The 20,233-nt window shown below is 40.0% G+C and overlaps 1 protein-coding gene and 1 pseudogene across 1 annotated transcript in view; both read right to left on the bottom strand.

Moving 5' to 3' along the window:
- gli3 (GLI family zinc finger 3) overlaps window positions 1–20,233 on the bottom strand; it is a 148,443-nt gene that overhangs the window by 21,649 nt on the left and 106,561 nt on the right. Inside the window, exons 6-10 of the mRNA XM_088322278.1 lie at window positions 18,388–18,528; window positions 11,473–11,674; window positions 6,669–6,903; window positions 795–908; window positions 577–717 (exon numbers count right to left, since the gene is read on the bottom strand). Coding sequence (XP_088178404.1) covers window positions 577–717; window positions 795–908; window positions 6,669–6,903; window positions 11,473–11,674; window positions 18,388–18,528 — 833 coding nt within the window. The remainder of the gene's footprint in view (window positions 1–576; window positions 718–794; window positions 909–6,668; window positions 6,904–11,472; window positions 11,675–18,387; window positions 18,529–20,233) is intronic.
- Window positions 73–162, bottom strand: LOC148348312 (U2 spliceosomal RNA; annotated as a pseudogene).

Below are 20,233 nucleotides of genomic sequence, written 5' to 3'. Positions count from 1 at the left end.
GGGACACTTACTCTCAGCCAAAAGGCCAAGCTAAGGTCCTAGCCCTAAAGCCTTGCTGCGATCATTGCGAATGCACCGTTCCCGGAGGTACTGCAATACCGGGCCGATGCGTGGAGTGGACAGAGCAAGCTCTTATTCCATCTCCGGATTGCAAAAATCAAAGATCATGGGCCGGAGTGCAATGGCTGAGCCATGGTATAGCTGGATGTAGTTGTAGATTTAATCTGATTTATTATAGCTGCACATATGTGCAGCTAAAATAACACTGGCAGAATATGGTCACGTGACGATGCAGCTACGTTTGATTGGTTAAACATAGCAGCGCCTGCTGAAGGTCTCCGTCGTATCCTTGTATAAGATGACCAAATAATATTGCAATTTTATTATGTTATTATGGATGCTTTTTTAAATGTGTAGCAGCTTTAGTTGTATAGCCATATATGAGTTAGTGAGGGTTGGAGTGACGCAGACGTAGCACTACTGAAGGCGTAGGTGTGAAAAGCACTGGGCAGTACATCACGACCGATTCTTCAAGCAGAATTATTTTGTGTGAGAGACCAGACTGGTTTGTCTCACCTGCACCAGTTGTTCTTGCGTATCGAACTGCCGGCAGCAGTTCTCCCAGTGGCAGTTGGTCTCATAGAGAAGTTCGGGCTCCGGTTTGCCGTCCTCCTTGTCGCCTTCTTCCTTCACCAGCGTCAGGCCATCTGCCGTGTCCTACCATTGGCAAAATATGCAAAATATGCTCGACTTTCCACGTGTGGAGCTCAGCCTTTTTATGGGACCCCACTTACCTGAGCGAGAAGTGTCCTGGGACTGGTGGTTTGCTCCTCTGGCTTGATTTTGGAGCGCTTGTGGTGCGTGGGGTCCCCCGTGCTGCTCACCGCCGACTCGCTGGTGGGTTTTGCCTGCAAAAACAGAAAGTCCTTCAACAAAATGCCATACAAGCGCTACATACTAAACTGCTATGTTATTGATGCACAGTTGAAGTAGTGGAGACTGTTTAACCTGTCAGAATACACTATGCAAATCAGTGTTTCTGTCACGGACCAGAAACAGACACAGGACCCAATACCGCTCGTTTACTCAGTTTTATGAATAAAGAGGGAGAGTAGGGCTTGCTTCCACGACTCAATGGTTGACGGAAAAGGGTAGCAGGTGGCTGGAAAAGCGGAAGTGGCACTTCAGTGTCGAGCGAGGATGATCGTAGATTTGCAGGTATACTAGTCGTTAGTCAGGACAGGAGAGCAAGGGTGGTATCGAGTTCGGAAACAAGGTCGGCAACAGGTGTCAGGCAGGTAGCGGGGCAAAATAGGTCGGATGTCGGGATGGCAGAACAGGGCAGAATCGGGTCCGGAAACAGGTCGGCAACGGGTATCAGGCAAAGGAAAATAGGGCAGGAAAAATGTCTGAAAGTGTGAGCTTGCCTAGCTAGGAGCATCGGTTCGCAACGATCTGAGGGTGTTCTCTCTAAAGCCGGGGGTTTGAAAAGAGTCTCTTAGCCAATCAGCTTTCATGGCTGTTGGCGCCAATTGGGCAGTCACAGGTGCCTTGAATCGGCAATCATGACAGTTTCTGGAACGATGAGTAATAATAGTTTAATAATGAGATAAGCTGTAATGTCTTTTTATTTGTCACCTGTACTACTGATGGTCTAGCGTTAAGGTGTAAGCACCATCACCACCGTGATCCAGGTTTGATTCCTGTTGCAAACAATTTTTATTAATTTCATTCAGTGATACTTATCTTTTCACCGGTTTCAATTTTATCTGTTTTATAATCTGTTGCATTTTATGTATGAAAAATACATTACAGAATACTAGTTTTGGGGGTGCACCTTATGATCTGGTGGGCCTCACAGTGCAGTAATTAGGGAAATAATTACGGTAATGGTCAGTAAATTCTGCTACAGTGGGTGCTTTGCAAAAGGCATTTTTCACTTCTTCTTAGCATTGTCTCGTAGGCCACATAAAATGATTTGGCAAGCCATTAGTTTGACACATGGGGTTTTAAAAAAACAAAGCAACATTATGTTCCTGCCTGGAGCTTCTGCTCGAAAAAAATGTCGTTTTAATGGTGAATCCAAGAGCCAAGAAAAAAATCTGCAGGCTCGAGAGTATTCTCCATCTGATGTGATGTGGAATGCTCTGCTCCCTTGGATAAAAAGAGTGTTTAAATCTAGACTAAAGACACACTTCCATTCCATAGCTCATGATAGATGACCTCATACTTTTGTACAGTATGTTGACCAGCACCTGGACCTGAAGCACGTCATAATCTGCATTGACCAGCCGGCTTAGATGCAAAGCTGCGTCATTGCTGTCATGGAGTTTACAATTTTACATATCACATGTGCTTATTCTATTATTAATTCGTGTTGACTGCGTTTTGTGCATCGTTACCCAATGCAACATCTATTGCAGTCTGGTTGCCCGAGAAGGGGGATTACCTCATATATGGCATTTCTCAAGGTTTCTTAATTTCCTAATTTTGAGTTTTTTTAGTTTTTCCTTGCCCGCATGTCAGTTTCAGATCAGGGGATGGTGTAATTATGGCCTGTGAAGTCCAGTGAGGCATTTTCTGATTAAGGGCTGGACAAATGAAAGGGACTTGACTTGTGTTTGTTCTTCCTCCTCTTTTTTCTCCTTTTTTCTTTATTGTCCTTCCTATTTTGTCTTTCTTTTTTCCTTTTTTATTTCATTTCTTTTTTTACCTTTTTCACCTTTCTTTTGTGAGGCTGAAACGACTTCCACTAAGTCCCTGCTCCTGGTCATCCTGGAAAGGGGGATTACCCCTTGTTTGGCCCCTTCTCAGGGTTGTTTATCTTCCTCGTTTAGTTTTTCCTTGCCCGCATGCCGGTTTTAGATCAGGAGATGGCGTCATTGTGGCATGAGCAGCCCTTTGAGACATTTTGTGAAATAAAATGAATGGGGGGCAGCACGGCAGCTGATGAGAAGTCTGATCCGGTTGTTCAATGGCAGGCCCGCCCAACAGGATAAGGCAAAGTGAAACCCTTCGGATGCATCCATCATATCAATATAGAGTTAGTCCCCCTTTCCCAATTGTATGATGAATGGCGCTAGCATTGAAATGCGATGCTAACAAGGCCCAACTGTCAGGTGGGCGGTGCGAGTCCTAGGAGAATCTGCAGGACAGCTGGTATTAGCTAGTTACAGCTAGCGCATGCTAGCTGGCTATTTATTAGCGGCTGTGATGAATTGGCCCAGGTGGCCACAAGAACTCGCGGACTATTTGACAACGAGTGCAGATAAAGTAATGTATTTTCCGCACTATAAGGCAAACCCTCCCCCAAAAAGAGTCTACTTTGTCCTATATTTGTCGCATATAAAGTGCACTCGACTATAAGGCACATGGAATTAAGACAACAATAGGAGCTACCGGATTTGTTTGTCTAGAACTGTTGGGCATTTAATTCACAAATGGTAAAGAATACTGTTCAAATGTTTGGGGTCGCTTAGAAATGTCTATCATTTTACAAAAGTAAAGTTTAAAGGATTCATTTATAAATCTTTATTTATAACCTTCTCAATGCAGTGACTATACTTTCTATTTATTTTGAAACATGTGATTAACAAAAAAGAAGTGTGACCTATAATGAAAAACACACTACTATGTATGAGACCCCAAACATTTCAAAGGTACTGGATATTAATTTACCCAAATTATAAAACATTGCATGCAGCAGCAACTAAACCCAATTTGCAGGAGTGAGGTTAAAAACCCTGCACTAGCCTCTTAGTAATGTAGATGACAAAGAAAAAGGCATTCCATTTGATCTCATTATCACACTATTTTTACTCAAACAAATGCAAGAGAATGGAGAAAACAGAAAGTCGTCCTAAAGGATAATAAAAAAGCACGCCGAGGGAAACAACTCTTTAGTGTGTCTGATACATCAGACTTTGGGGCGGCAGTAGCTCAGGAGGTAGAGCGATCGTTTTAGGATTAAGGGATCCCAGTTCGAATCCCGGCTTATCCGTGTTACATGTCGAAGTGTCCTTGGGTAAGACACTGAACCCCCAATACCCCCAATAAGCAGGTTAGCGCCTTGCATGGCTGCACAGATCACGGCCGCTATTGGGAAATGTGAAGCACAATGTAAAGCGCTTTGGGAAGTCATTGACTTGAAAAGCGCTATATAAATGCAGATCATTTCATTTCATTTCATTTCACTTTGCTTCTGAGTATTTTTCTGGAAAAACTAGACAAAATATTGAAGCCTGAAAAATAATAAAATCCCAAATAAAAGCAAAATTCACTAAACAAAATGAATAACCTGGAACTTCCTGAGCCGAATAGACCACAAATGAGAAGAAAAACCTTGGACTGTCAATATGAACAACAAGCTTAAAAATAAGGAAAACAAAAAAAGAACATGAATAATAAAATTCTTAACATTTTTGACAGGGGGTGTGCCTCCCTGTTTAATTGAAAAGAAGTGTGTATTGGTAAAAAACAGTTTTAAAAACACTGTGCTTATTTAGTGTTAGCTTCAGCTAGCGGAGCAAAAGCTCAATAGCCAATGTCATGCATGATGTCACAGTCAAAGCAGGAGGCAAAAGAATACTCAGCGCTGGTGTTCCGCAGGGTTTAGTGCTTGGCCCCCTTCTTTTCAGCATTTATATGCTTCCACTGGGTGATATTATTCGCAAGTATAATGTCAGTTTCCATTGCTACGCAGATGACACTCAACTCTATCTCCCGATGGCGGAATCTGCCACACTAAACTGTGGAAATTTGGAGGCCTGCCTCACTGAGATAAAAGAGTGGATGTCACTCAATTTCCTGCGTCTCAACTCTGAAAAGACTGAAATGTTAGTTATTGGTCCATCTAAGTCCCGTGACTTGTTCTCTAAAACCGCTGTGAACATAGACAATTGCCACATCACACAGAGCGACTCACTTAAAAATTTAGGTGTCATTTTCGACCCCGATCTGTCCTTTCAAACACATGTGAAGAAAATTACTAGAACCGCTTTCTTCCATCTCCGTAACATTGCTAAAATTCGTCCTATACTTTCTCAGTCGGATGCGGAAATCATAATTCACGCGTTTGTTACCTCCCGTCTCGACTACTGTAATGCACTACTTTCCTGTCTTCCGATGACCAGACTCAAGAGTCTTCAGCTGGTAAAAAATGCTGCAGCGAGGCTTTTAACAAGGACAAGAAAGTACGATCACATCACCCTAATTTTGGCTAACCTGCATTGGCTCCCTGTTAGCCTAAGATGCGATTTTAAGGTTCTCCTACTACTATACAAAATCATACATGGACTTTCCCCCTCATATCTTTCAGATCTGATCTCCCCCTATGTCCCGGCCCGAAGCCTTCGTTCCGAGAGCGCCGGTCTCCTGGTGATCCCAAGAGCCAAGAAGTGTTCCGCTGGTTCGAGAGCGTTCTCCATCCGGGCACCGGTGTTGTGGAATGCTCTTCCCCCTGAGATCCGTTCTGCAACCTCGGTGGAAATGTTTAAATCTAGGCTTAAAACTCACTTCTACTCTATAGCATACGGATAACCTAAACTTCGTATATGTAATACTTTGTGAAGCCCTTAGAGACTAATTGTGATTAAGGGCTATACAAATAAAAATGACTTGACTTGACTTGACTTAAAAACATATTGAAAAAACCAAGCATTCATTTCTGCTAGTTCAGTGTTAAAATGTCCTCACGATGTGTGTTTTTGCGCCAGAATCAGAGAGAAAAACATTAGTAATTGTAAATTGATTTTTGACAGGATACCAGCAGACACTCCTGATAAAAGAAAAAGAAGAGAGTTGTTCATTAAAGACAAAAGATTGGACCGAGGCACTCATCAAAAATGCTCCGGTTTGCAGCGCACACGTCATCCCCGGTAAGAGAAATTAAACGTTTGTGATTATTGCTATCGAGTCCATATTACTTATAATGTAAGCACAAAAACACATTATATTCTGATCTTCAACTATTAGCATGTAGCCTACAGGCCAACGGTAGCCTTGTAAACATGCTTGGTTCGAAAAAAAAAACAAGCACGCATCGCAAACAGTTGTTGGTCACACAATCCAAGTCATTTGATTTGATACCTTAATAGATACTTGAAACAATACTTTAATAAATGAATTGAATTTGTGCTCAACAAATGTGTGCAATGCGTGCCTTTTTTTAGTTTCGGTCCACGCAGTGTCTACAGGGCTACTTAGCCTACACACTAACAATTAGCTGAAGCTAAGAAAATAATGAGATATTTTGCTGATATAATAAGTAAAATGGACTCAATAGAAACCATCATAAATGTTTAATTTATCTTATCTGATATGAAGTATGCGCTAGAAACCCAACATTTTTGATGAGTGCCTCGGTCCAATCTTTTTGCTGTAATGCATTTAACACAACCCTCTTTTTTTCTTTGATCAGGAGTGTCTACTGCGATCATGTAAAACAAAAAAAAATACGATCACTGATGTTTTTTCTCTAATTCTGGTAAACTAGCACACAACATGGTGACTCTTGACGTCAACAACAGCTTTCTTTTCCTCTGTCTTCTGACTAGCATTAAGTATTATTTTGCCTCCAGGCTAAGCCCCGCCCACTGGATACGTCATAATGTTGACAGACAAATGAAAGGACCTATTGGTTGAATTTGAGGTGAAAAATGGTGGCGTACCTGCAAGGAGTCACTCGAGTTGGCGGAGCGTTCGGCGGCGGCGGCCATGTTAGCGGCCATGTTGGCAGCGGCAAATGCAGAAACGGGTCGTTGCGCGGCAAATGCTGGTGCGGGTTGTACGAGCGGCGGGCTGTGTCCGAAAGCCGAGCTTACCATGCTCGGTGCTCGACCCAAAAGCTGCTGGTGCATGTGCAAAGCCACCGGCGTGGGCGGGTAGCCGAAACTCAGCGCCGGGCTAGCCACAAACACAAAAAAATGTATACGTAAATATTTCTTTAACAATGACGCAACATGTTACAACAAGTAGTACATAATTATCAATCACCATTTCCTAATATAACTGAAGAGTGTTAAAATAATTTTTACCAAGGGCCGCATCATCATAATAGCTGCTTTCAAAGGGCCTAATGTAACTTTAAATAAAAGGAGCTTCTCAAAGCAAAATAATTACAAATTTGTTACTTATTGAATTCCAGGGTTCATATACTTTTTTCATGGCCAATTTCAAGCAATTTTAAGCACTTTCAAAGCCAATGTCTCAATATCTGTCCTCTTAAATGCAACGCGTAATGGGTAGTGACGGTTCACATGAACACGCCATGCAAACTAATGCCAGCTGCCATTAGTCCCAACGGAAGAATGCGATAGCAAAAAAAATATTGGAGCAAGCGTGTCAGCGTCATTTTCTTAGCAGACTTTCTTCAATTTATCGAGTCAATGTCAAGCATTTACAAGCACTCCGCCCAAAAGTCAAGCACTTTTCCATCCTTGCAGACGAAACTTTGAAATTCAAGCATTTTCGATGATTTCAAGCCATACGAACCCTGCAATTCACAAAGATAAAGTTGCACGAAAAAAACATAGTTACACATACAGGTATATAATATTTTACCACCCCGCCAAATATCACAAAAATTACTAAATCTCCTTGGACATTGTGGGAAATTTCTTCAATTTCACTCATTGGAATTGATATAGAATAACGTAGAATAAAAAGTGCTGTAAAGTATGGAAAAGAACTGAAAGTACTTAAAAGTTTTAGAAAGTATTAAAATGTCCTGAAAATGATTAACATGTATAAGAAGTTCTGAAATGTATGAAAACACTTTGAGGTAAAAATGTACTGAAGAGTAAGGAAAGAGTATTAAAATGTATTGATAGGTACTAAAAAAATAATAAGATATGCAAAAAAATACTAGGTAGAATAAGGAGTACTGTAAAGTATAAAAAAGGTTTTGAAAAGGGTTAAAAGTCCAAATAAAAAATGAACTGTAAAATAGTAACAATGTACTGAAAAGAATGAGAAAGTATTAAACTCTTATAATAAGTACTGCAAATTATGAAAACGTAATTAAGTAGTAAAAAACATTCAAAAGATCTGAAAATACAAAGAAAAAAAGTTCTGAAAAGAATGAAAAAGTACTTAAAAAAATAAAAAGAATGCAAATGCATTAAACTGAAAGGTAAAGGAGTGAAAAATGAACTAAAGGTGGGGGAGTATTAAAACTTATATACAAAAAAAAACAACGTAGTATGAAAAAGTACCAAAAAGTAATGGAAACATACAAAACGTAGTGAAAATGACAAGTGGTAATTAAAAGTATCCTGGCAATTGAGGGTTTCAAATGGACATATTTAAAACTGCAGGTCTTTTTTCGTGCCCCGATATTTCAGTTTTGTCTGGCGGGCTGAAACAATTCATTTGGCGTGCCTGATCTGGCCCACGGGTCATATGTTTGACACCCCTGCTATAAATACTTTAGTCAAGCAACCCCCTCCCCCCAATTGTAAGCCCCACCCTCAACCCGAAGCCCGGGGCCAATCAGACAGCAGACGAGATTGCGCTAAAAGCGTAACGAGGCTAGCTAGCGGCATTTTCGGAGCGTGCCGCGATGCAAGCGATAAATGAAAAAACGTGAAATTGAGCGCAGTTCATCAAAGGCCACAAAACCGAGAGCTTGATCTTAAGTGCTTGCCTGAAAAACAAAGGCAGTCATCTTGTTGCTAAAAGGAAAACATGGAAACGCTAATACAGTGGCGCTCATACATAGGAGCTACTCTAGTTACCTGAAATACTATATAGGAGGACATGTCTTGCCTGACCAACAAGATAAAAGAAAGTCCATGGAATTTCCAGATGCTACCACTAGAGGGCCTAGTACTTCAGACGCTGCGAAACAAAGTGAAGAAAAGTAAATACTGAAACTGTTTCAAATGCAAAAAAAAAAAAAAAAAAAGACAGAAGTTAAAGAAATAGTTTACGTCTAATGTAAAGCTACAACAACTTCCATTTTAAGTGTACAGTAAGGGCTCACGAATTATCCACACGTGCCAAAACACAATCAGTCTACTAAATATAAAGAAAATATTTTCAAAAACCAGATGTGCTTTTTAAAAGCGGTAGTGGCAAATTTGTTCATTGTAGTGGTTCATTAACACACATACACTTAGTCTCACTTGAAAGTAAAGCAGCTGTAGATTAAAATCGTAGTCCGACGGCAAAACGTCTTGTTGTTTTAATTTGAAAAAGCGGTAGATTCAAAAAAATAAATAATCAAAAGTTGTTTTTAATGGAAGAAAAACAGAAGTTTATCGCGTAAAACAATAGTTTTGTTAGAAGATCATCAACAGTCCCTCACTCTTCCACCACCATTTATTAGCAACTGCAAATGTCCTTAATGGAAAGTGCTCATAATAAACCTGCATTTTATAATGTTAATATCATCTTGTTTATTTTATGACCATATTTTTTATGTTGAATGACTATTTGAATGTGTTTTAAATTATCAGATGGATGAGTTTTATAGCTACTGTGCCTTGAAAAAGTCTACGTCCCCTTCCTGAATTCTGTGTTTTTTGCATATTTTTACTCACGAAGGTTTCAGATCATCAAACTAATTTTTGTATCACACATGGACAAACATGGACAACACAAGGAAATACAAAAGGCAGTTGGCAAATGTTGATTCCATTTATTAAGGCACAAAAAAAATCAAAACCTATCCGGCCCTATGTGAAAAACTAATTGCCCCATGAACCTTTATAGCGAGTTGGGCCACCTTTGGCAAATATAACAGAAATCAAGCATTTTTACACAACGCTGTAGTAGGTTGGGAAGGTTTGCCACTGTTTCAGGTTTTCTCCATTTGTTAATAATGGCCCTGACAGTGGTTTGCTGGGGCCCCGGAGCCATGGAAATGGCTTTGCGACCTTATCTGGAAAGATAGATTTTGATCACTTTTTTCCATTTTCTTTTTCTGGAATTTTTGGGGATTGTGGCATGTCAATTGTGTTCTCAAGATGTTTAACCCTACTGAGAGTCAGCTAACAGATTCAATTGAAGTCATTTCTTGATTCAAGGAATTTAGGGTGTAGCTTGTGGAATTGAACTCAGCCTTGCTAAAACTGTGGTTAGTTACAATTACTTTGTGGTATAACAAGGAGGGTAGCATTTACTTTTTAACATAGGGCTAGATAGATCTCTTTGGGATATTAAAATTGGTACGATGACCTGAAACCTTTGAGAGTGATAAATACGCAAAAAACACAAAAATCAAGAAGGGGGCAAATACATTTTCACAGAACCATATTTAGGTTTCACACGGAGTGGACCAGTTAATTTGTAATTTTTCATATCAGGAAAATTTGTTAGTTACACCTTGTCACAACTTGCCGAGAAGTGCTTGAACCCCCCGAGACGAGACAGCAACTCCCCCAAGAAAAGTAGGGAGGGTTGCGAGGGGAAAAAAAAACACGTTTCTCTCACTGCCGTCATTGATCAGCAATCGGTGCCGGGAGCCCGATCAATCAAGCTTTGGGCTGGGACCGCCGGCCCGCTGACAGGACCCCGATAGGAGGCGGGCGAGTGACCGATATGACAAGCCGGAGGGCCCCGACCCGCTTGCATCCAGACACATCGATTCATCTACAAACTGATGAAGCGGCCGCCAACAGGGGACTACCGCATTTGTTCCTTAAGTCTTAAGGAAGTGGTCCCCCAAACTATGGCCATATTTTTCAATATTTTCTATTTTTACAACTGATTAAGGAATTAAAATTAATTTAATAATGGATGAATATAAACAAATGGTCATTAAAAGTAAATAAGACCAAAGTCATGCTTTTGGCGAGAGTAACAACGATGATAATAATAAATTTTATTTCAAAGCACCTTACAGTATACCTAGGGTTGCTGTATGCAGAATATTAAACAGTGATATCACGAAAAACAACAATTAAAACAAACAATCAATTAATACTAAAATAAAAAAGAAGTACAGTTAAAAGAAGGGGGCATGTGGGGGAGTTTATGATGGCTAGGCAAAGTAGAAGAGGTGGGAATGGAATGTATTGTCATTGCAACATATGAAACGCACAACAAAATTACCATTGGTCTCTGGTGCCGTGACTAAAAAAATAGTGAGATAAGATAAAATCGACTGCCTTTTCGCAAGCAAGTCATCTATATCACTGGTGGTCCAGTGCTCTGACAACTAACCTGAACGTGGATCTGTTAAGACTGTCACAGCACAACAGAAAGTTTATAATCCATGGACTTTTTTTCTCTGAAGAACCCACAAATTGTTTTTATTTATTTCATAAATGTCGGTATTATTTATTGTCTGAGTTTCGATCTCTGAAGAATCCAGAAGGGCGATTTGATTGTGGATTTCTGCAATGGTCACACAATTTCTGTTACAAAGTGACCATAGCCCTTCATCTGAGAAGGGAAACTTGATGTGGCCCTCACAGATAAAGGATTAGTGACCCCTGCCTGTAGGTAGGCGGTGGCAAATGGCGTTACCTGATGGCGCCGGCCGACAAGTGCCCGTAGGAGCCACTTGCAGAGGAACTTGATCGCGAGGTGTTGAGCATGCCCACCAGCGAGTTGGGCGAGTTTCGGATCATGGCCTGAATGTCCAAACTGTGCTCTGAAAGCGGCGAAACCGGTAGTGCCCGCTTCCTGCTGGGACGCGACGCCAACCGGGGGCTCCCAAAGCGGCAACCTGAAGAACAAGGACATTTTAGTATTGATTATTATTGTTATTCTCTCCTCTACGGCCTACCTCGAAAGTCCCATCATACACCTCAACTGGCCCAGAACTGTGCAGCCCATATCATCAGCAAAACCTTCTCTTGCCACCACATCACCCGTGTCCAACAACTCGCTGGGCTCCCGATCAATGAAAGAGTCACTTGCAAAATCCTTTTACACGCATTTCAGGCAGTTTATAAGCTTGCCCTTCCCTACCTTTGCAACATTTTAGACTGGAGGTTGGCAACCTGCAACTAAGGAGCCACATGTGGCCTCTGAGCGCTGCCGAGTGGCTCCCCTTTTCAGAAAATGTGTACATATTGAAAAAGATGGAGGAGGGAAATACATTTTTGTTTTAATAGGGGTTCTGTGGGAGGACACTTTAAACGTTTTCAGTGCTGTAAAATGTGTAGAATAAATAATACATTTCAACTATGGGTGTTATCATTAGATGAGAGGGAAGATCAGCTGGTACAAGTTAATGAGTGGAAAGTGACTGCTACTTTCTCACTGGTATGGGGATGTAAAAAGACAGGATACAGGTGGTCACCTTAAATGCAGCAAAGTCATACATTGTGGCGTGAAGTGGTTGCTCTCAGGCTTGAACTCCTGCCTGGAGAAATGATCTGCAATGCAAAACTCCAGGGCTGCTCTCTTCAGCTTGTTTTCCTCTTTCTTCTCTGTCATACAGAGCTCCGCCATTTAAATAGGCTTCGTCAACAAACCAAAAGTGGTGAGATCATGGACCCCAAAGGTAAAAATTAAAGAATACCTGCACAGAAATCAAACTTGAACTGTATTGATGTGATTTTATCTACTTTACCTTTTCATAAGGCTGTTATTTTATCCATATGAATACACTCTTTATGTTGCCCAAATAAGGGGCACATGATGCATGTTTCATTCTTTTGTTTTAGTTCCTCAAAATAAAAATGACCAAAAAATTATTCAAAAATTGGATTTTTGTAATTGCATTTCCACTTTCAAATGCCTTTGCATGTATTTCATTTTTATCCATCCAACGTAGTTGTTTTCATAGAATACTAATAAAGCTAACAAATATACAGGTGTTGCTTTCATTATAAGGATTAAATAAGGCTTTTACATTTTTTGCAGCTTCATCTTCCAATCCAGACTCAAAAGTCACTTTTTTACTTTACTTGCTTTTATTTACACATTTATTTTTTCATTATTGACATGGGTTCCCTTGACCACTTGGGTTGTAGGGGCACCACTTCCTGTAGTGTGTCTTGGGCAAGTACAGCCTGGTGGTGCCCATCCCTCTGCAGGCTAACACATGTTCTGTTCTATATTCTGCGAACAGCGACCTTGGGTGTCCTGAAAGGCGCTTCGAAATAAAATGTATTACTATTTGCAGAACCTTGGGGGGCGTCACCCTCATTTGCCGCCGGTTGCTAACACGTCTCCATCTATTTCCTCTTTCAGATGCAATCAAGAAAAAAAAGAAGAAAACAACAAACAAAAAAGAAACTCCTTTGATGGTGTGAAAAAAGCAGGCGCTGGCTGGCACGCACAAAGAGCCACGGGTGGAGATTAAAACGTGACTTTTGTTGTGTGAAAAGACGGCAAAGTGGCAAACAAGAAGGCGAACAAGGGAACAAGGAAGGCGTGCGGCGCTCTGACACAATGACTCCAGGACTCGAAAATCAAACATTTTCGCAAAAAGCAAACAAAACCGGCCTCGAAAGGCGCCCACAATCCATCCATCCATCTCCAGAATGGAAATGCTCCGTCTCTCGGCTTGACACATCCCGCGATTAGCGACGGCTCCTTTCACATGTTAATCAGCGTCTTCGCACAAAAGCAAAAGAAAAAGTCCTGCCAACATCTAAATCGTTTCAGCAGGATCATGGAACCCGGGCTCAGATCCTCCCACTTGAGATACGATCGGCACAAGGGCATCCTTCGTCGAGTTCCGAATGAAGAATTCACGAAAGAACAACTTTTTGTAAGTTTTTTTCCCGTCTTGCCAGGAAAACGGGCTCAGAGATAACTCCTTTTTTAGGACTAACGCCACCCTAAACGAGCAAGTCCAGTCACTTCAAGTCAAGTTTATTTGTTTAGCCCTTAATCACAAGGAGTGTCAAAGGGCTGCATAGACTATTGAAAACTACAAACTATTAGTACACCATCCCCTCAAAGCTGCCGTCAGGAAAACGATTGCAGAGTCTCAGAGCCAGAACCAGCAGGCTCAAAGACAGCTTCTTTCATCAGGATGTCAGGACTCTCAACTCTGTCCTGCCCTAACCTCTTCTTAATCCTCTGATTTCAGCCAAATCAATTCAAATCTATTATTATTCTATTTATATTCCGGCTTTACTTTGCACTCTTTGTATTCTCAACTTTATATTTATTTATATATATTTTTAAAATTCTGTGGTTATTTTTTAAATTTGTATTTGTGTCTTATTTACTAGATGTATGTGACAAAATGGTTATCACAGTATAACATTTCTTATCGGTGTATATAGATAATTATCACATGCTTTTTCATTTTTTCTTTCTTTTTCACGTTTTAAGCATAAATTTTGCCTGTTAGCAAAGTTGAACCAGATGCTGCTTTAACCATTTAATGTCAGAACTAGGGTGCAGGGTGACTAACTGCTAAACAGCATTCACAAATATAAGGAACATTAAACCAAAGTAAAAGTTAAAAAAACGAGGTATTCAAAACGCAGAACATTGCACATAACTTGTGGTAGACCTACTGTTCCCTAAAATTAAATAACCATAAATACAAAAATTTTAATTTATATTAAGCAACACAAATTTTAAAGCTTTAATGTGCGATAAGTCTTAAAGTGTCTAACAATGTTAACAAAATACATAAACAAAAAGAAAATGGCATGCTGCTGGAAACGCTGTTATGAGCGTTTGTTGCTCATAAATCGATTTCCCGGTGTTTGGCCCACTAGCACTCGTTTAGGGTTGAATTGTTTTTGATTTAGTATATATTCTAGCGGGTGATATTGTACTAAATGATGGACTAATTTTGTTGTATTGTCTTTGTAGCAGGCAGCACGGTGCAGAAGTTCAGGGTTCAAGTCCAGCTACCGCAGCCTCCCTGTGCGGAGTTTGCATGTTCTCCCCTTGCCTGCGTGGGTTTTCTCCAGGCACTCCGGTTTCCTCCCACATTCCAAAAACATGCATTTCAAGTTAATTGGCCGGTCCAAATTGTCCCTAGGTGTGAATGAGCAGGTGAGTTGTACGTCCCTGTGTGTCTTGGACTGGCTGGCAACCGGTTCAGGGTGTCTACTGCCCACTGCTCAAAGATAGCTGGGATGGGCTCCAGCACCCCTGCGACCCTACTGAGGATAAGCGGTGCAGATAATGGATGGATGGATGGATGGATGGAGATTTTTGTTGCTGTTAAGTATTATTGCACTTATTTTCATTGCACTATTACTAAGATTTACAATTTTTTTCATTGCACTAGTATACAGTCTCTAAGCACTGCCTTCTAAATAATTTATGCCAATTTATCCAGACAGAATTTTATCTTATTTTTCTCTCCGAGCTTTTTATTACACGTTTATTATTTACGTGCCATGTCTTAATTTGGTTGCATACAATATTTCATAACGTTGATATGACAATACAGACAATTCTGTTCTACTAAATTGAAAAGCGACACAATTAATCATGACTCCCTGTCCATAAATCAAGAGCAAATGAGAGGGACGTCTGCGCTTCAGGGGGCTCGGACGGTCCCGCTCGCTCGCTCGCCGATTCATCATCTGGGTGGCGAGATGATCAAACAAGACTCCCGACGGGCCCGTACGTCCCCAGGGACAAAAAATATAACATAAAAAATAAACACCCTGCTGGTTCCATTCCTTTGACTGGGAAAGGATTTTAAGCCGAATGCAAAAAATGGCGGCATGTGCCACCACTTTATTGACCTTTGGCTTTCTGATAGGCACTTCTGGTCCTTTAAAGTTGCATTGTGTATAATTTACCACTTCGTAGTGGTATGAAACGTCTTTAACCCTTATGCTGTGTTAGGGTCGCCAGTTACCCGTTTCAAGGCTCTAAAATGTAATAACTGATATGTCTCAGGGGCCAGAAAATCAAATTACAATGGGAATATATGTTTATGGGTGCATATAACGTTTGTTAAGATCTTGTATTAACTACATTGATTGATACTCTTATTTTTGGAGGTCAGGACTGCGTTAGAACCCAGAAAACAATTGACTCACGAACCACAGTTATTGGTGCCAATTCTCAACACAACATGAGGTGTAATTAAACAATAATATGAATTTGAATAATAAGCAAAAATACATGAAGTATTACATAAACTTGCATTTTAAGTACTATAAGTGGTTATAAAAATGTATATTTATTTGACATGACATAAAGCTCACCTACAACATAAAAAAGGTGCTGTACTGGCAAAAAAAAAAAACCAAAACTAATATCCAAGTCGTTTAGTGGAAAACAACCACCGTAACAGGACCGTTTTACTTATAAATCTATGCAAAATAACCCCCCCAAATGGGTCCAATAATTACCTACAAAACTGGCTCATCTGGCGAAAAAAAAGAAGGTAGTCTTATGATATGATATTTTGGTGTATTTTTGCTTATTATACAAATTAAAAAGGCGGGGTGAAAACAAAATACAATAAAAATGTCGCAATTTGGTCATTTTTTTACATGGGCTACACAATACACCAACATCTATTAGTAAAATATTACGCAGTGTCCCTTTAAAACAAGTACTAAAGGGCTCAGAAACCAGTTCTTCCATAGGACCATCACCACCAAAAAACAAGGGCACAAATCTAAGAAAAACGTATAGAAAAATGAGTATTCATATCTTGTTTACTGACCTGTTTTGGACTTTTATTGCTGCTAAACGTTATTGCACTACTCTACATTGCATTATCATTACATAAGAAAACTGCACTTACAATTTAAGCCAATTTTCAAGCATTAACTTATATTTATTAATTAATATTTTTGCCTATGGATCCTTACATTTTTCTCTTTTACATCTTTGTTACATGTTTTCCCCGGAGTTAATCTCATTGTAAACAAGATTCACCATGCTATCAATGACAACTATCTTAATTCTAAAACCTATTTTAAAAAAATGTTGGCTTTCTTTTGTTCAGATCTTAGTTTGGAAGGGGTTTTTGATAGTAATTGTGCAGAAACCCGAGTTGAAGCGTTTCATGGCCCTGATTAAAGCACGGAAGAGAAATGAGGCCGTCATAAATTGGCCACTATAAATTGTCCTAATGTGGCTTTTGGCCGCTAATTACTTTGCTAAGTCTGCAGACAAAAGGAAACTCGCTAATGACGGCGGATCATCTCGTTTTCACTTTGAAAAGGTGACAAAAGAAAAAGACAATTCCCGCTTAAGAACAATTCGGGGATTTGCTGATTGTTGCGAAAACTTTGCACACTTTTAATGAGCTGGTGGCCGAAAACACTCCCCAACCAAGCTCCTAATCAGTGTTGAAGAATAGTCATTAGTTACAGTTAATAGTTACTTCATTTCGAACGTAATTATGTTTCTTTTGCAATCTTAAGAGCTTGCAAACTATGAGACACTCAATATCTGTTTTGTCTTTTGTCTTCAAATCATTTGAGCATTTCTTTTTCGATTTCTGAGTAAAGTCCAACACGTTTTCTTTTTAGGGCAAAAATAATTTTGCAAATAAAAAGACCAAAATTCAACACTCTTTTACCATAAATCAGGGATGTCAAACTGAGTTTGCGTCTGGGACCAGATACAGACATTCTGTTCTCAGGTGAGCGGGATCATTGAAAGAATCGTAGTATACTTTTCGGTAGTATACTTTGTCATTTAGCCCACTTTAGTTGCCTAACATTCATATTATAATCATGGCTGACACACGATCTTTTCTAAGCACAACACATCAATTCACAAACAAAAGGAAAAAAATGCTTTTGATGTTTGGAATTGAATGTGTTAACTGTTTTTTTTAACAGTAGAGTAAATGCAGTTTTACACCTGAACCAACTCACCGCACTTTACAAAGTCAAGTGGGACTATAAAACTTACATTTTTGCCTTAATTGTTGTAAGAAATACATAGTAAAGGTTTTAGCAGTGCATGAGCAAAAAGATTAAATCCGATTACATCAGATCAAACTACTAGGCTGGGACTACTAAAGCTGAGAGTATATCCTTTACTGCCCTCTGTCGGTCAGGGGGAGCATTTAGTTTATATGTAATTTGGAAATCACAAACTTTAGTAGAAAGGAAAGAAAGACGTGTGTCTTTTTTTTGACATACCTTAATTTGTGAATTTCCCTTAGGGGATGAATAAAGTATCTATCTATCTATCTATCAATCTATCCATCTATCTATCTATAAATAATGGCGGGCCGGGTTAAATCATTCAATGGGTGGAATTTGCAACTGGTGACACAAATATGTACATATGAATATGTACATATATAGTGACGATATGTATTTTCAGCATTTTATTTTCTAGTTTTTAATACAGCTCGGATGTGAGTATATACAGTAGGACAAATATCAGATTATCAGTAGGGAGAAATTACGTTTCCGAGTACTTTGTGCTTGAGAAGGCACCACCGTAACTGTATTGAGTCGAATATCGTAGGTAGTTCTATGCATGTTAACCTTTTCACGTTGATGTGTTTAGTGTTGTGTTGCTTACCGTCTACAGCCTGCAGATAGTCAACGTGTAGGGCGGGGGAAGCCCCCGGCCCAAGTAACTCAGTCGAGTAGGGGCTGCGGTGGCCTGCCAACAGCGCCATCTGGTGGTAATACTCTGAGGGTGTCAGGCCGGCATGAGGGGCTGCAGAAGGGGGAAAGTGTTTCAATTTCAAATTATTGCAACTTACATTATTTTTGGGGGAGTGGAATGCGCTGCTTGATAATTAAAATTTGCCAGGAATTTGAAAGTGCACCTTATATTCCGGTGCGTCCTATAGACCGGATATACCGTAAATAAAATCGGAAATGCATAATTACACAAAAAGGCTTCTATGGACCAGAATTTCGAAAACATAATAAGATTCTGGCGCATCATAAACTTCTATTTATTAAAAATATAGAATTTTTAAAAAATGTTTATAAATGTTAAGTGATCAAAACAACTTTTAGATTTCTCACCAGTATAAATGATCGCAAACGCCACCGTGTCTATTTTGGCTACGTATCGCTGTCAGAAATAAAAAAATTAAAAGGTAAAGCTTAAAATTGTATGGGGGGTTTCTACCTGGGATGAAAATGGATATTTTTTCTAACTGCAGGGTTCATACACCTTTTTCATGGCTAAATTCAAGCACTTTTTAAGGACTTTCAAAGCAAATTTTTCCAATATTTCAGTAACATCAAAAGAAGAAATCCAGTGTAAATTATGTATTTTGCAGAACTACCGGTACTAATATATCTGCAATTTACAAATGTGATGTTTAATCTTGCGTGTGCCTTTATCGAGACATATGATTTAAGATCTTAAATAAATCATGATTATATTTGTTTTTGAGACAAACCTCTCCTCATATAGGTGTTGGGTAAAAAGACAGTAATATGTAACATATCTTCAGTGGCAGTTCTTTCCATTAGACCTCCCCACTGGGAAACACGAAATATATTTTTTGTATGGCCCATAATCCTTGCACTTATACACATTATACACATTTGATAGTGCCCTGTTTAGGAGTAGCATGCACCTGTCCCATAGGAGGTGATGATGCTTCTTACGACAATGCCATACAAACTACTGCCAGCTGCCATTAGACACAAGGGAAAAAAATGCATTGGTAAAGCGAAACCATCAGAGACCAGTGTTGGCCTCATTGTACGCAGATTTGTTGAGAAACATGCCAACAATTTTAAGCATTTACAAGAACTTCACCCAAAATTCAAACACTTTTCAACACTTGAAATCACATCATCAAGATTTGATCATTTTCAAGGATTTCAAGCACGGGTGTACACCCTGGAACTGGAAGTTGAGCAAATGTTTGTCCATCCATCCATTCATCATCTGCACTGCTTATCGTCATTAGGGTCTAGGGGGTGCTGGAGCCCACCCCATCTATCTTCATGCAGTGGGCAGGGGACACCCTGAACTGGTTGCCAGCCAGTAGCAGGACACACAGGGAGAGACAATTTGCTCGCTCATTCACACCAAGGGAAAATTTGGACCTTCCAATTAACCCAACATGCAAGTTTTTGGAATGTGGGAGGAAACCAGAGTGCCCGGAGAAAACCCATGCAATCACGGGGAGAACATGCAAACTCCACACAGGAAGTTCGATCTCATGACCTCAGAACTGTGCCGTACACGCGCTAACCACTCCGCCGCCGTGCTGGCCCTAAACGTTCGGATTTCGAGATATTTCCTATGCACTGAAAGAAGGTATCCTTCGATGCCTTTTGAAGGATGGTTTGGATGGTATAGGTTTGGTTTCTGAGATTGGCTCCGGAAAACAAAAGGCCCGAAAGACGGCATATGCCGGATATCGGTCGCGCCTGGATTGCCCGCCCGGCCC

This window comes from Urocampus carinirostris, chromosome 18, assembly GCF_059441175.1.
Source record: "Urocampus carinirostris isolate Australia breed hairy pipefish chromosome 18, RoL_Ucar_1.0, whole genome shotgun sequence".
NCBI lineage: Eukaryota > Metazoa > Chordata > Actinopteri > Syngnathiformes > Syngnathidae > Urocampus > Urocampus carinirostris.
Note: the sequence above shows the minus strand (reverse complement) of the source record. Positions and strands in the feature narration are given on the sequence as shown.